Source organism: Tetrahymena thermophila (assembly GCF_000189635.1).
Source record: "Tetrahymena thermophila SB210 genomic scaffold scf_8254752, whole genome shotgun sequence".
In the NCBI taxonomy this organism is placed as follows: Eukaryota; Ciliophora; class Oligohymenophorea; order Hymenostomatida; family Tetrahymenidae; genus Tetrahymena; species Tetrahymena thermophila.
Window position 1 is genome coordinate 130170 of NW_002476512.1, and position 16052 is coordinate 146221.

Genomic DNA, 16052 nt, shown 5'->3' on the forward strand with positions numbered 1-16052 from the left:
TGAATTCTAATTGTTCTTTAAGAAAACAAATAGATTACCTTAAAATATATTTTTAGGTTAGTCAGTATATTTTTAAAAAAATACTCTGAAAATAATTAATTATTAAATTAGATACCCTTTTAGTACTTATTAACTACTTATAAACAAGCGAATTAATTATTCCTTTTAGTATATAAACTTCTACTTATTTTATATTAAAATGATTATCAAAATATTTAGGAATATTTTAAAAATAAAGATAAAATTATTTGCAAAATAAACTATATTTTTATTTGAATTTTACTTATAAATTATTAATTATGTAATATATTTATAATTGATATTATTTTTGCAATATCAGAGTTTTAATTTATTTTTTTAATTAAATATACAAATGAAAATACATATAAAACTATTCTATGTCAAAACAATAAAATTAATCTAAATCTATTAAAAAAGATATTTAAAAAAGGTTTTAATAGATTTTGATGAAATTATAGAAAATATATTTTGAGATTTCATATTATATTTCATTTAAAATAAAAGGATTATTCTCTTTAATATATTAATTTAAAAAAATAATAAGGTAAGACTTTATTTTAAGGTAAATGAGATTTGACATATAGAAAAATTTTACTTCAAAATTATGAGAAATGTTTTATAAAAGTCTGTCTTTATGCGGTTTGATATAATAAATCTTTTTTATGATAAAAACTATTAAAATTATTTTGGAGTTTTTAAAAAAAAAAATATTTTCGTGCTTTAAATATTTACGTTGAATTCGTTTATTTATTAACAACCTTAAGCTAACTAAAAAGGATTAATACCTAAAAAAGAGTTTTATTGCTTGCTATTTGTTTAAAAAAGTAAATAACTTTAAATATTTAATTAATTTAAAAAATTATCATACAAATTAAATATTCTAATATTAAAAAATCAATTTGAAATAGTTGCCCTGTTTGTTGAAAATATAATCAATTAATTAAAAGAAATAAAATAAAAAAAATGAGCACTAAATAAATAATCGAAGTAGTTGGATAGCTATAAAATAGCTAATTGCTTAAAAATTTAGATACCATCATAGAAAAATCAAATGATCTTAAAAATCTGACTATAAAAATATCTTAGACTTCTGAAAAGGGTGAATTATATTTTTAAAAAAATTTCTTGGAGCAATAGGAACTTGAGTAGGCTTCGCAAATATATTCTTTAAAAAAAATTCTAGAGACATCAAGCAGCTTAACGGGGTTGGAGTTTGAAGGATAGGGATAGCTTGCTAATGATTTTATTTCTGAGCTTGGTAAATGCATACAAAGCCTAAATACTATTGAAAGACTGGCTTTATCCTTGAAGGGTGAATAAGTAAACACTAACATACTCCAATATATTAATGAAGCATTAAGAAATAAAGATAAACTTAAAACTCTAGAAATTGGCTATAATTGTTTAAATAATTATGATGATGAAGAATAGATGAGATAATTTGCTCAGTTTAAAGAAAATATACAGAATTCTAAGTTCCTTTCAGAGCTCAAATTAAAAATAAATGACTAATCCATCCCAAAATAAGCTTTAGAGATTTTAATTGATGTTATTGCAAGTCATTAATCAATTAAAAAAATAGAAATAGGCTTAAATGAAGAGCTGAACGTCTTATTTTTAGATTATAACATTTACAAACCATAAAATGTTTAGCTCAAAATTTTAAATCATAAGTTAATAGAAAAAGGACTCACTCTATCACCTAATAACATGTCAAATATATATCTATAAAATTTAACTGAATTGTTTAATAGAAATTACTTTTTCAAAAACCTGGAGTAGTTGTAAATTTATTTCCCAAAATAATCTATTATCGATCAAAAAGAATCAAGCTTGGATTAACTCTCAGAATCAATTTAAAGATTTGAAAAGCTAAAAATACTGAATTTAAAAATTGAAGAAAATTTCTGCAAAAATTTGACATGGGTTGCCTACATTTTTAATAATTTATCAAGCATGAATTGCTTAGAAGAACTTATCTTAAATATAAACTCAAATAATACATTTAATTAACTTGAGTTAAACGAACTCATGTTTAAACTATAACAATTGTAAAATATGAAAGATTTAAGCATTTTCATTAGAAATTAAAAATAAAACATCACTTGTTTCTTTAATTTACGCAATCTTCCTAATTTAAATAGACTAAATATTGAAAATGAAGAAATTTAAATTTGCCATCACAAAAATGCCACAAAGTTAATATTAAAGCATGGAAATAGTTGCTAAAATTCATAAATTGAGTAATTTATCAATTAAAATGTAGATTTGAAAAATCTTCAATTACAATCCACAAATTAGAATTTTTTAAGCATGATTTATCTCAATGCAATAACCAATAATGAAATCAAATATCAATTTGTAAACATGATAAAGATTTCTAAAAGTCAAAGCTTTTTATTCTATAATCTTGATATTACCCTAACAAGTGAAATAAGTGAAAATGGGATTAATGCACTTTGCTGGGGTATTTTAAACAATATCCCTAAGCTAGAAAATTTTAAAATAGCTTTTTAAAGAGAATTATCATTTCAAGAAATCTTATATGTAACCCAGATCTTCTAAGAAAAAAAAGAAATACGCTCAATTGATCTTTAATTTAATATTAAAGATTAGTCTAGTCATTAAGTAACATAAAATATGATTCAAGCTATTTCTCAAAATTAAGCATTAAAAGAGTTTAAGTTAATGATAGAAGGAGCTAGTTCGTTTCTTTTTTTAACTTTGGTTAGTAAATGCAAAAATTTATTAACATTATATTTAAATAAGAATAAAATAATTCTTGAAAAATAAGTAAATCACTAATTATAATAATAATAAGTTATCTCCTTAGAAATTTAACTATTCTAATTACTAAGCGCTAAAGAAACAAGTGTTTTAGCTAATTAACTTTCCCAATTTAAAGATTTAGAAAGATTAAAAATAATTGCATAAAATTTTAAAGGCAATGAAACTGATTTTATTGAAAATATTTCTAAGTTATAAAATTTAAAAGATTTAGAATTAAAATCTACAGAATTAGAGATTGATGACTTCATTTTTTATTCTATTTTATCGCAACATCCTTTCTTAACCCAAGATTAGCTCAAAGTTAAATCCAACTTTTAAATAAATTTCTAAAAAATAGACAGTAACCTAGAATTTTATATTAAGGATACAATATAAAATTTTAACCAAAATTAAAACCTCAAGTTTTTGATTTAATATTTCTCAAATCTAAAGACCTTAAAACTAAATATAGATTCCTATAATAACACAAGGGATTTAGTAAGCAGCTTTAGTAATTGTTTAATAAGTATTAAAGAATTAAACACTCTTGAAATTAAAACCAAATATTAAATTGATTAATAAACAATATCAACCTTATTAACATAAGCCACTCACTTAAATTATTTAGAGTACTTCTAGTTTTAATATCTCAATAATGAAGGAATAGATAGAGGAAATATTAGAAACTTAAATAAACTTATAAAATCGTTAAAATAAATTAAAAAATTTAACTTATTAATTACTACAAATACTGAGATTTTTAATTTTCAACTTATTTCTAATAATAAAAATGAACAAAATGAAAAATTAATGAGTTTATCGTGTGAGATTAGTATGAGCAGCAGAGAAAACTAGTAAAATGCTTATCATGTTGTTGAAGATGATGAAGATTTTAGCATTTTCAAAGATTTAAATATTACCTATCTAAATATTAATTTTAGATAAAAATCTAAGTCCTAGATCTTTGATTCCTTATTTTCTTATAACTGTTTTGAGGGTTTAGTTTTTCTTCAAGATTTGAGTATAAGCACCAAAGAATACTCATTAGATTATGAATAATTTTAGAAACTAACAAAAAATATTTCATCACTTTAAAATTTATAAAAATTATAATTGAATTTTTTAAATTTAAATTGTTTTGGCTAATAAAATGTTTTTGAGATTGGTGAGTCAATAAGAAAATCGAAAGATCATCTTCAATTCATAGAATTATAAATATAAAATCAAATAGAATATCAAAGCATAGAAGATTTAATCTAAAATATTTAAGATGCTAGTTAATTAGAAGTACTTTCACTAAATTTGAATATATAAAACATTAATATGGAGGAATAAAAAAGTTGTTTTAGAAACTAAAACCTCAAGAAACTTCGCTCGTTTACTCTTTAAATAGAAGGATAATGCTAGAATATGTGTTAATTAATCTATCAGATAATCTCATATTGCGAACAACTAAGCTAATTGGAAATCTCTATTGGTAAAAACTCAGGTATTTTATAAGAAGATGTTAACTATATAAACAAAGCTATGCTTACAATTTCAAATTTAGAATCTTTGATAATAAAAATTTAATAATAAGAATAATTAATGGATATATTTATATGCAACATATAACAGTAGCTTTAATTATAAAATTTAGAAATAGCTATTGACTAAGATAATATAAGCTACAAAACGATACGATGCCTAATTTAACAATTGAAAAAATTAAAAAATATAAAGGAATTTAAATGCTTTATTGATCACCCATATTCTTTGGGATTTCTAGAGCTCATCAAATAAATACAAAATGTTTAGATAAGTCACTTATGTAAATTTAAATATTAACAATTCGAAATCTTTCAAGAAGATATAAGACAAATTATAAATTTAGAAGAAATCGAAGACATTCTGAAGAGATGCCCAAATAAATAATTAAAATGTGCTATTTAAAGCTGTTAACCAGGTTGTAGAAATATAGAAGAGTAGGAAAATAATAATAGCGTTAAAGAGCTCTAAGTTGAACTAATATCATACAAAGATAAATCTAAGGAGTATCAAATTGATGGATTAACCTATGCAATAAAATAATTTGAATCACTTTAGCATATTCACTTAATATTATCATAAAATTTTGCAATTAATAAGTATAATGGTGAGTCTATAAAAGATATGTTTAAAAAATTAACTTTTCTTATTGAAGTAAAAATAAATACCTTAAAAATAAATTAAGAAGGATGTGAATAAATTGGCTAAGGATTATAATATCTATAATTTATGATCTCCTTTGATATATAAATTGGAGACGGTAATAAAATAGGAGATGAAGGGGTCAAAAACTTACTTTAGATATTTAAAAGTTCTTCTTTACTTAGATCTCTTAGTTTGATAATTGGTCAAGACAATTCAATAAATGAAATAGGAGTGTTACATATTTGTGATGTTTTAGCAAATCAAAAATAATAACTTACTGAACTAGTATTAGATATCAAGTAAAATAATAATATTGGTAGAGGAGTTAAGTATTTGAAAGATACTTTATGCAAAATGTAAGAATTGTAACAATTAAAACTAGGTTTAGATATAAATAATGTTGGCTTTAAAAATAAGTATCGAATTCTAGACTCAGTTATAAAGTTACCATAACTAAAAAATTTAAGTATAAATATTATTGGATTAGATAAATAAAAAAGAAAAGAATTTATTTCTAATATTAAACAATTTAAAATTTTAACTTATTTTGAATTTTAAACTTAAATTTTTGAAAAAGAATAAGAAGAAAGTGCTCTATTGTAGAAAGGCATATAAAATAATTCCATATTGAAAAAAATAAAATATTAATTCATAAATTTATAGTACCGCATTTTACCAATTAAATTGATAGAAGTAGACAGTCGCTTATAAAAGTGAAAAATAAATAAATAAATTATTATTATAATAATTATAGTTGTACTTCTTGTGATTTTATATTTTTATCCTTAAAATAATCCTTTAAATCTAACATTTTAATTTGATAAAGTATTTTATTTTTATTTAGTTTAAAACCTTTATCAAAGTGAATATTTCTAATTTCATTTTGAAGTGATATATTTAAATTATTAATTTACAAATCCTTTTAAGTCAAAATAAAAATAGTTTTTATAGGGGTTTTTAAAATTCTATTTTAATACAATTTATTTTTAAATGCCTATTTTATAATTATTGTATTGTATTTTTTGAGCAAAATTAAATATTATAATTTTTAAATTGGTTTATTTGAAAATGCATTTAAATTTCTTGAATTTGGGTAATTTATCATTAATCTTTTTAAAAGCAGTTATGAAATCAAGTATTGATTTATTTGGAAAAATTTTAATAAAAAATGGTATAATTTAAATTGCTTAGTCTTTAAACAAATAAAAGCTTAAAATAATGATTGAATGATAACAGAGGCTATTAAATTTTGTTTTTCATTAATTAAATAATGCATAATATTCTATAACTTCAAGTACAATATTTTTATAAATTTACAACTAAAATAAAAGTAAATTTATGTATTAGATTAAAATGTTTCTTTAATAAAGAAATAAAAAATTTCGTTAATAAAAGAATTTTGTTACAACATATTTTTCTATAATAAAGATGGCTTTATCTTATAAAATTTTAGATAAAAAAAGTTATTTAAATCGAAATACTTTAGTTATTGTATGGTTATTTTATTTCTTTCATTAAATAATTTGATAAGAAAATTTTTTATGATATCTTGTCTGAGATTTGTTTCAATCTTTATTTGATTTAGAAAAAATCTGATTCTCTCAAAAATTTATTTTAAAAATAAAAGTATATTGGAAAAGAATATTGACAAAAGTATTTTAGCAGTTTGATCACAAACTATTTTATTTTTTACTTAAAATATCTTCCAAAAGTAATTTTATTTCATTTCTCAATTTTTTTAAAAAATCTTTTTTAAAGAAAAAAAAAGTATGAATAATTTTTCAAAAATTAAAGTTGGAAATATTATTTCATTGATTAAAATGTAAATCTATTGGGGTTTATGTTTTTTCACAAATTTACTAAAAGACTTCTGATCCATCAAAAATACTACTTATCACTCAACATAAAAATTGCATTTTATTCAAGTATTGCTTAATCAAAATTTAAATTTACTTTTTCTATTCTGACGTTTTTATTCAGAGATCAAAGAATAACAATGAAAAAATTAATTTAATCTTACACAAATCAGGAATATTCATTCAATTATAAATGAACAAACATAAAAACATAAATAAAAATATTTTTTAAACAACTAATATTTTTAGTAAAACTAATATATTTGACGACTTGAATAAATGAAGAGATTAAAAAATAATTATCTAATAATCAATTAAGGTAGATTAATCAATATTTGTTTTAATCAATATTGATTATTATCTGTTCTTATGTCAAGAGAGAAGTTGTTCAAGTTTTATTGTTTTAAAACTGAATGAATCATTTGAGGGGATTATTTGTAGGCTGAATTGTAAAATTTTAAATTTTCTTCTATATTACTTTCGTTTTAATTATCTTCCACAAAAAAATCTTAATTTATTTCATCAAAATCTTATTATTATTAAGAGTTCTTAATTTGATTATCTATCTCTTCTTCCATACTCTTCTTCTCCTAAGGTCTATCTTAAGATATCTGTGATTATTATGACTCCTCCTCGAATATTTATTTATAAGTTAAATCTAAATACTTTAAGATTCTAACATCCTTTTAATGCTTGAATGGTTTATTTAACAAATTTTTGAATGATTAAATTGCTTTCTATATATTATCTAATTCATTCTTAGATTTTTTGGAAATTGTAAAGCTTTAATTATCATGGAATTCAACAGAATTTCCTTTAAAAGAATATAAGATTGATGGTTTTGGGAGATATTCGAATAATAATAATTAATCATCATCTAAAACAATACGCTTTAATTTATCAAATTCAATCAATTTATTAATAATCAATTGAATATCAATGTAGTGATAAAGTTATTTTATACTGTAATCGTAAATCACTCTTTTTCTTTACAAGTCACCATACCTCAAGCAAAGAGATTTTAAATATTAAAATATATTGAATTTCATTGAATTTGAATCTTTATTTATAGTTTCTTCTAAAAGGATTGTTGGGTTTTATTTTTTTTAATCAATATTCTTTTTATTACCTATTTTTTCATTTTTATTATGGCTTCCTTCTTTTTGTTTCACATTCATTTCTGCATTTTTTTGGAGTTACAAATGATAACTTATTATTTATCCTAATAAAAGAAGATATGTTTTTTAAATATTGAAATTTAATTATATTTTACTGATTCTTTTAGAAGGTGAATCTAGAGCTTCTAGCTTCTCACTTGAATTTTCTTTATCAGAACTTCTGAATCTCGACTTAAAATTTTATATTGATGAGTTGTTTGAAAGTGATCTTTATCTTGGAACATTTAAAGTCTAATTTGTACTTTAAATTTTTGAATTTTGACTTTAAGTGTTTTTTGAAATTGATGAGCAAACAGATTTTTTTTTTTAATCTTTATAGATAGATTATCTTTAGTTGCTTTTTGTTTCTTATTTATTTTTGCATTCTTTAAATGTAAATGTATTGTTAATCAGTTCTTAATTTAAATGTGTTTGAGTAAAGAAAAAGCTTGAAAGGATTCCCACAGTTGTTAAAACTTGTAATAATCCTCCTAAATCTGAGACTGTTGATAAAAAATTTTTATATGATCTCTTATACAAATTTTCTTTTTTCTTTTCAAATCGAAATACAAAGGTGCTGTAAATATCATCAGTTAGTGAAGTCATCTTTTTAGTAAAAAAAAATAAGTATGAGTATAGAAATATTCTAAAAGTTAAACATTTTTTTTCTCAAAATTTCAAAATAATCCTTTAATAGGAAATAATATTTAAAAGATAGATAGATAGATATATTTACCATTTGATACATTTGACTGTAAGAAGGATAGATATCAGTTTAAACATTTGAGGTGAAAAAACCGAAATCACTCTCAATATAATTATTCCTCATTTCCATGAAAACCTTTTAAGGAAAATTATAACCAGCTTCCCAAAAATTATCTCTTACATACTTAGTAAAGGGATTTTTTTTGTTTTCAGGGCTAACATAAACGTCAGTAAAAATTACTTCACCATAAAAATGACTAAAAAAATTATCTAAAATAGAATCTGATTTGCAGTTAGAACCTCTACATCTTTTAATATAGAAATAAATCTAAGCAAAGCTATCTGAATGGTATTCACCTTCTATGAACAGTGTAAAATTCTTAGGAAAACAATAATGGGAACTCAGGTAAGAAAATTCACTTTACAATACAGGATCGCTTACAATCAGATCCTACGTGCATATCTCTAAGGGAATTAAAGTAGTTGACCAATTATCCTAGTAAGATTGAGTAGTCTCGTTGAAAGTGGTTGTTTTAAGTTCAAGCACAGACTCAACTGTAACTATTTCTGGATCAAAAACATAATTGTTGTTAACATCCAAAACCCCAAAAATTAGGCTAAAGGTTTCTGGAGTTATTTAAAATCTCTTTGGACTTTTGACTTATCTCTCTTGATAAAGAAAAGAAGGATTATTACCTGTTATGAAGTCATTAAGCCAATAACATATTCTTATCAAAATTAGAGCAATAAGAATAAAAGTTAATAAAGTGCCACATTTAGTCCTATGGCTTTTTAAACCTTTGAATCTTATTTGTATATCTCTTCCAAAATAATCTAGCTTTTCCATTTCTAATTTATCTTTTTTTACTATTCAAATTTAATAAATTATTTCTTCAATCAAATAAATTAAATATAAATTTAAAAAAAAAAATTTTAAATAAAAAGTGCATTAATAGTCTGAATTAGCTTCTTCTATATTTACTCTACCTAAAAAATAATATCGAAAAATAGCATTTGAAATTTTTTTAACTAAAAAATAACCTATTTTAGAATTATTAAAGTTAAATTATTATTGTAAGTCTATACTTCAATTATTTCAAAAAAAATCTTAGTCTTTAATTTTAAATTTATTTTCGTTTTTAATACAAAGATTTCTACATTTCAAACTTACTTGTTCATTTTTTAAAATTTTATAAATTATTGTATTTTATTATTATTTAAAATATGGTTTTTTACATTTAAAATTTTTAAAATTTTTTGAATCTAAAACTTATTTGTTTAAAATATTATTGAATTTTTTTATTTTTAATAATATAAATTAGTAAGTAAATATTTATTGAATTATGTAAAAATTTACATTTTTAGTAATTGATATATTAAATTATATAAATATTTTATTTAAAATTATTAAAGTATTTCTTGAAATAACAACATTTAATTTCCATTAAAAATCATATTCTAATCGAAAAAAAATTTAGTAATTTAAGAAATTTTACAGGATGTAAGTATATTATAAAGCTTGTAATAAATTTATGGTAATTAAGTTTGGTAAGTATATTTTTTTAATTTAAATCAGCATTTCAAAATTAGGGAAAATTTTTGAAATAATTATGGAAATAGTCAGTAAAATTAAAACTTTGTAATACTTAATATTAATCTAATGAAATTTTCTATATTTTGTTTTTATTTAGTTTTTTAGAAATAATTTTAAGAAAAATTTGAATAGATAATAATGATAAAAAATAATTTACTAACTCAGTTTTTAAGCTAAAAAAAGTAGAAGCATTTGTAATTAAACTTAAAGATATTTTAATTTTTTAAACTTTTTATTAATTTTTGATAAATAATAGTGAAAAATGATCAAAATCTAACATTTTCATTATAATTCTTAAATAAAAACAAGTAAAAATAAAATTTTTAAAACTATTTTTATTATGGCAGTCTTTTTGATTTATCATAAAATTAAGTTTTGCTTAACTTATTTTCTCACTAAAATATGTTGCCTACTCATTTTTATTATTTTTGAGTATATTGGTTTTAAAATTTGTAATATATGCTTTTATTAATAAGATTTATATTAGTTAATTTAAACTTAGAAATAAAAATCCCACTTCGTACGAAGGAAGCCCATACTATGCTTTTTTCTCCCACAGTTCTTGCTAGCTTTTACTCAAAAATAAAAGATCTAGTTTAGTCAAGATAGATTAATCTAAACATAATTATGATAATTATAAGTTGTTTAAATTTTATTCTTAAATCTATTATTTGTTGATATGAAAATTATTAATTACAAAAGTTTAATTTTAGATTATTATTTGAAATTTTTTTATTTTTGGGGTAGTTAAAGTCACAAATGTGATCATAATCAATTTATATATATATTCCATGTACAATCTTAGTTTCATTCCTTTAATCATAAAAAAAATATTTGATAAATTATGATTATGTCTTTATAATTAGGAATAATTTTTATCTTTTAAAATTTATAATTTTTTCAATAATAAAATGTAAAAATCTTTCAGGATTATGTTATTGTAAAATTTACTAAAGTACTTTTGATCCATCAAAAATAATAAAAATTGTATTTATCAAAAATGATATTTTTGGAATAAAATTAAATATTGTTTTTTCTTTACTGTTACTGGTTTTTTTATTTAGAGAAAATTGAATAACAATAAAATTACTTAAAGAGCTTATACAAATCAGATTTATTAAGATTGCAAATAATCAAAAATAAAAACAAAAATAATAAAATTTTTCTAATCAATTCATATTTTTAACATTATTAAAGTACTTCATTACTTTTAAAAGTGACTATATTAAAAATCATTATCAAAATATGAAGTAAAGAAATAGATAGGTATTAAATATTTTTTTTATCATTATTGATTACTCTCTGATTTTATTTCAAGAGAGAATGCTTATAAATTTTATTATTTTAAAATTGAATTAGTCATGAGAGGAGATTATTTATAGCATACAGAGTTGTAAATTTTTAAATTTTCTTCTATATTACTTTCATTTTAATTGTCTTCCACATAGAAATTATTATTTTCTTCAACAAATTCTTATTGTATGTTTTATTACTAAGAATTCTTAATTTGAATATCTCTTCTTCCATACTCTTTTTCTCCTAAGGTTTATCTTAATAAATCTAAGATTGTTATTATTACTCCTCAAATATTTATTTATAAGTTAAATCTAAATATTTTATGATTCTAGCATCCTTTTAATCTTTGAGTGGTTTATTTTACACATTCTTGAATGATTAAATTGCTTTCTATATATTATCTAATTCATTCTTTGATTTTTTAGAAATTGTGAAGCTTTAGTTATCATGGAATTCGACAGAATTTCCTTTAAAAGAATAACAGATTGATGGTTTTGGGAGATATTCGAATAATAATAATTAATCATCATCTAAAACAATACGCTTTAATTTATCAAATTCAATCAATTTGTTAATAATCAATTGAATATCAATATAGTGATAAAGTTATTTTATACTCTAATCGTAAATCACTTTTTTTCTTCTCAAGTCACCATACCTCAAGCAAAGAGATTTTAAGTATTAAAAAATGTTGAATTTCATAGAATTTGAGTCTTTATTGATATTTTCTTCTAGAAGGATTGTTGGTTTTCTTATAAAAATTTTTTTATGATCTATTTTTTGATTTTGATTTTCTACTTATTCTTGTTTCAGATTCATTTCTTAGTTTCTTTAGAGTTACAAATGATCATTTATTATTTATCCTAATAAAAAAAAGTTTATTTTTAAAAACAGAAATTTAATTATATTTTACTGATTCTTTAAGAAGGTGAATCTAGAGCATCTAGCTTTTCACTTGAATTTTCTTTATCAGAACTTCTGAATCTCGACTTAAAATTTTATAGTAAAGAGCTGTTAGAAATTGATCTTTATCTTGGTGTATTTAGAGTATAATTTTTCCCTTAAATTTTAGAATTTTGACTATCATTGTTTTTTGAAATTGGCGAGAAAGTAGATTTTTGTTTTTAATTTGTTTAAATAAATTCTTATTAGTTGCTTTTTGTTTCTTCTCTCTTTTTGCTTTCTTTAAATGTAAATGTATTGTTTATTAGTTCTTAATTTAAATGCGCTTAAGTAAAGAAAAAGCTTAAAATGATTCCCACAGTTGTTAAAACTTGCAATAACCCTCCTAAATCTGAGACTGCTGATAAAAAATTTTTATACGATCTCTTATATAAGTTTTCTTTTTTCTTTTCAAGCCTAAGCACAAGGGTAGTATAAATATCATCTACAAGTGAAGTCATCTTTTAATAAGATAATTAGTTGTGAGTTTATAAATATTAAAAAAAATTTTTATAGATTTTCAAAATAATATTTAGAAGGAAATAATAATATTTAAAATAAATATATTACCATTTAATACATTTGACTGTAAGAAGGATAGATATCAGTTTAAATATTTGATGTGAAAAAACCAAAATCACTTTCGATATAGTTATTCCTCATTTCCATGAAAACCTTTTAAGGAAAATTATAGCCAGCTTCCCAAAAATTGTCTCTAACGTATTTAGTAAAGGGATTATTTTTGTTTTCAGGGCTAACATAAACATCTGTAAAAATTACTTCACCATAAAAATGACTAAAAAATTACTCTATAATTGAATCTGATTTGCAGTGAGATCCTCTACATCTTTTAATATAGAAATAAATTTAAGCAAAACTATCTGAATGGTATTCGCCTTCAATGAATAGTTTAAAATTCTTAGGAAAACAATAGTGGGAACTCAGATAAGAAAATTCACTTTACAATACAAGATCGCTTACAATCAGATCTTATGTGCACATTTCTAAGGGAATTTAAGTAGTAGACCAATTATCCTAGTAAGATTGAGTAGTCTCGTTGTAAGTGGTTGTTTTAAGTTCAAGCGTAGACTCAACTGTAACTATTTCTGGATCGAAAACATAATTATTGTTAACATCTAAAACCCCAAAAATTAGGCTAAATGTTTCTGGAGTTATTTCAAATTTCTTTGGACTTTTGACTTATCTCTCTTGATAAAGAAAAGAAGGGTTATTACCTATAATGAAGTCTGTAAGCAAGTAACATAATCTTATCAAAATCAGAGCAATTAATATAAAAGTTAATAACGTGCCACATTTAGTCTTGTGGCTTTTTAAACCTTTGAATCTTATTTGTATATCTCTTCCAAAATAATCTAGCTTTTCCATTTGAAATTTATATTTTTTTATTTTACTAATTTTTTATGTTGTTTGTTTAATATAATAAATTAAATATGATTTTTAAGCAAATAAAAAAAATTTAAAAAGGATTAATAATTTGATTGAATCACCTTCTTATAACTCTTCAAAATAATATTGGTAAATAATTCATCCATGAATTAAATTTTTTTAAACTAAAAAAATGACCTAATAAATAAAAATTAAGTTTTTTTGTAAGTCATTTCATCAACTATCGTTAAAAAAATAAACTTTATTTTTGGTATTAAAATTTATTTTTTATATTTTAGTATAAAAATTTTCTTTAAATAAAAAAATAACATTAAACTACACATTTGAAATTCATTCTCATTTTTTAATAAAAACTAAACCTTTTATTTACATTTTCAATTTAATTTTCTTCTTATTTAAATTATTTAGAATATTACTTTTTAGACAATAAATTTTCCCACTTATTTTTATCTAAAATTTGTTTGCAAAAAAGATTACTTTCTCACTTAATATATTAATATGTAATATTTATCAAGTAAAATAAAAATATTTGTTAATAGTGATTCAAATGTAAAAAGTCTTTTACAAATTTTACAAATGATATAATTTAGTATTTTTAAAATTAAAAAAATGTATAATAATTTTCTTAAAATATATGAATTAGATATTTTAATATATTGGAGTAAATAAAATAATAATAAAAAATGGGCAATATCGTAACAAAAGCAGTAGAAATAATAAAAAAATAATTAAGTATTTTTAATATTAATCATCTAATTTTTCTTTTTAGTATATCAAATAAAAATATTTTATAAAAAGACCCCTAAAATCGAATTTAAGATAAATAAGTTAATGATTTAGAGAATAAAGAATATGACTATGAAGAAGTAATTTTTATTTTTTTAAAATTACAATATATATGCATACTATTTTTAAAGGTGCTGCAAAACTATGTTCCCTACAATTAAATTTTAAAACTAAGAATAAAACATAAGTAAGTATCTTCAAATCTAAAATATTATAAAAAATAAATATTCTATTTTAGATAAATCTAAACAGATTTGTCTAATTCTTGCTTTCAAATAGGAAGGTTTGTTGTACAATGTAAAAATTTGAGATCTTTATCAATCACTTTGAAGTAAAAAGTTAATTGTTACCTAATTTTATTTATTTTTAGCTATTACAAGTTAATCGATAAGCAATTTAGTTAAATGATGAGAGATTTTTCAGGATGCAAGTATATTATAAGACTAGAAATAAATTTGTGGTAATTTGATAAGACAGTTTATATTTTTTTAATTTAAATCAGCTATTCTAAATTAGGAGAGAAAGCTTTGAAAGAATTATGGAAACAAGTTGGTAAAATTTAAAATTTGCAGTATTTAGTGTTAGATCTAACGTAATTTTCTATTTTTAGTTGATTATATACATTTTTTACTAATTATTTACAGAAAAAATAGAATAGATAATAAAGATGCCCAATATTTAATCAACTCAGTTATTTAACTAAAAAAGATAAAGCATTTGTCATTAAACTTAAAGTTATTTAAATTCTTTTTAGTACTTTTATTAATTTTTACTAAATTATAGTGAAAATTATTTAACAAATGATGGGTTAAATTCATTACTTTAGCTATATGAATCATATTAATATATCAATTGTATTTAGTTGTTTCTAGAGTATATCATTTAAATATTATTTTTAGTATTTAATTTTAGTTAATTAAGTTATAATTTAGTTACTTGGGAAGGAATTCTTGATTTTTGTAAAGAAATATCTAAGTTTAATAAGCTTTATCAGTTTTCCTTGTCAGTCAAGTTATTATTATTATTATTATTAATTTTGATAAAATTTTACTTAAACTATTATATTAGATATTTTATAGATTAAAAATAGAACAATCCAACTAGAATTATCTAAAGATGCATGAGAGAATCTAAAAGATTAATAAAAATTTAGTTATTTTATTAATGAAAGTATGTACACAAATATATATATTTTTCAATACTTCTCAATATATTATAATCTTTCTAATATTTATGGAGTGGATTTTAGAATTATTATCTTTTCAGGGCTTATTTAAGTATCTAAAAATATCACTCAAAATTTCGAAAAAAGTACTTAAATTGATGAAAAATTAGAGTATACCTTAA

At 20.8% G+C, this 16052-nt stretch overlaps 4 protein-coding genes across 4 annotated transcripts; 2 read left to right on the forward strand and 2 right to left on the reverse strand. All coding sequences in view use genetic code 6, as the record gives it.

The window, feature by feature from the left end:
• Positions 1-984: 984 nt before the first annotated feature.
• On the forward strand, positions 985-5679 carry TTHERM_00576980 (hypothetical protein; the record flags this gene model as incomplete). The annotated part of the gene is made up of 1 exon (XM_001009388.2): positions 985-5679. One exon carries the CDS (start codon positions 985-987, stop codon positions 5677-5679), a length of 4695 nt encoding a protein of 1564 aa, XP_001009388.2.
• A 1483-nt stretch (positions 5680-7162) lies between these two features.
• TTHERM_00576979 (transmembrane protein, putative) lies at positions 7163-9527 on the reverse strand (the record flags this gene model as incomplete). The annotated part of the gene is made up of 3 exons (XM_001471111.2): positions 7163-8040; positions 8092-8581; positions 8712-9527. The coding sequence occupies 3 exons, from the start codon at positions 9525-9527 to the stop codon at positions 7163-7165; spliced, it is 2184 nt and encodes a 727-aa protein (XP_001471161.2).
• Positions 9528-11539: 2012 nt separating this feature from the next.
• On the reverse strand, positions 11540-13960 carry TTHERM_00576970 (transmembrane protein, putative). Its single transcript, XM_001009387.3, has 3 exons — positions 13083-13960; positions 12484-12973; positions 11540-12433 (listed from the first exon to the last, which is right to left on the reverse strand). Exons 1-3 carry the CDS (start codon positions 13896-13898, stop codon positions 11634-11636), a joined length of 2106 nt encoding a protein of 701 aa, XP_001009387.3. The 5' UTR covers positions 13899-13960; the 3' UTR covers positions 11540-11633.
• Positions 13961-14528: 568 nt separating this feature from the next.
• On the forward strand, positions 14529-15873 carry TTHERM_000576959 (hypothetical protein; the record flags this gene model as incomplete). Its single annotated transcript, XM_012796205.1, has 9 exons — positions 14529-14651; positions 14718-14785; positions 14837-14896; positions 14958-15002; positions 15076-15165; positions 15208-15297; positions 15350-15439; positions 15489-15716; positions 15774-15873. The coding sequence occupies 9 exons, from the start codon at positions 14529-14531 to the stop codon at positions 15871-15873; spliced, it is 894 nt and encodes a 297-aa protein (XP_012651659.1).
• Positions 15874-16052: the final 179 nt, after the last annotated feature.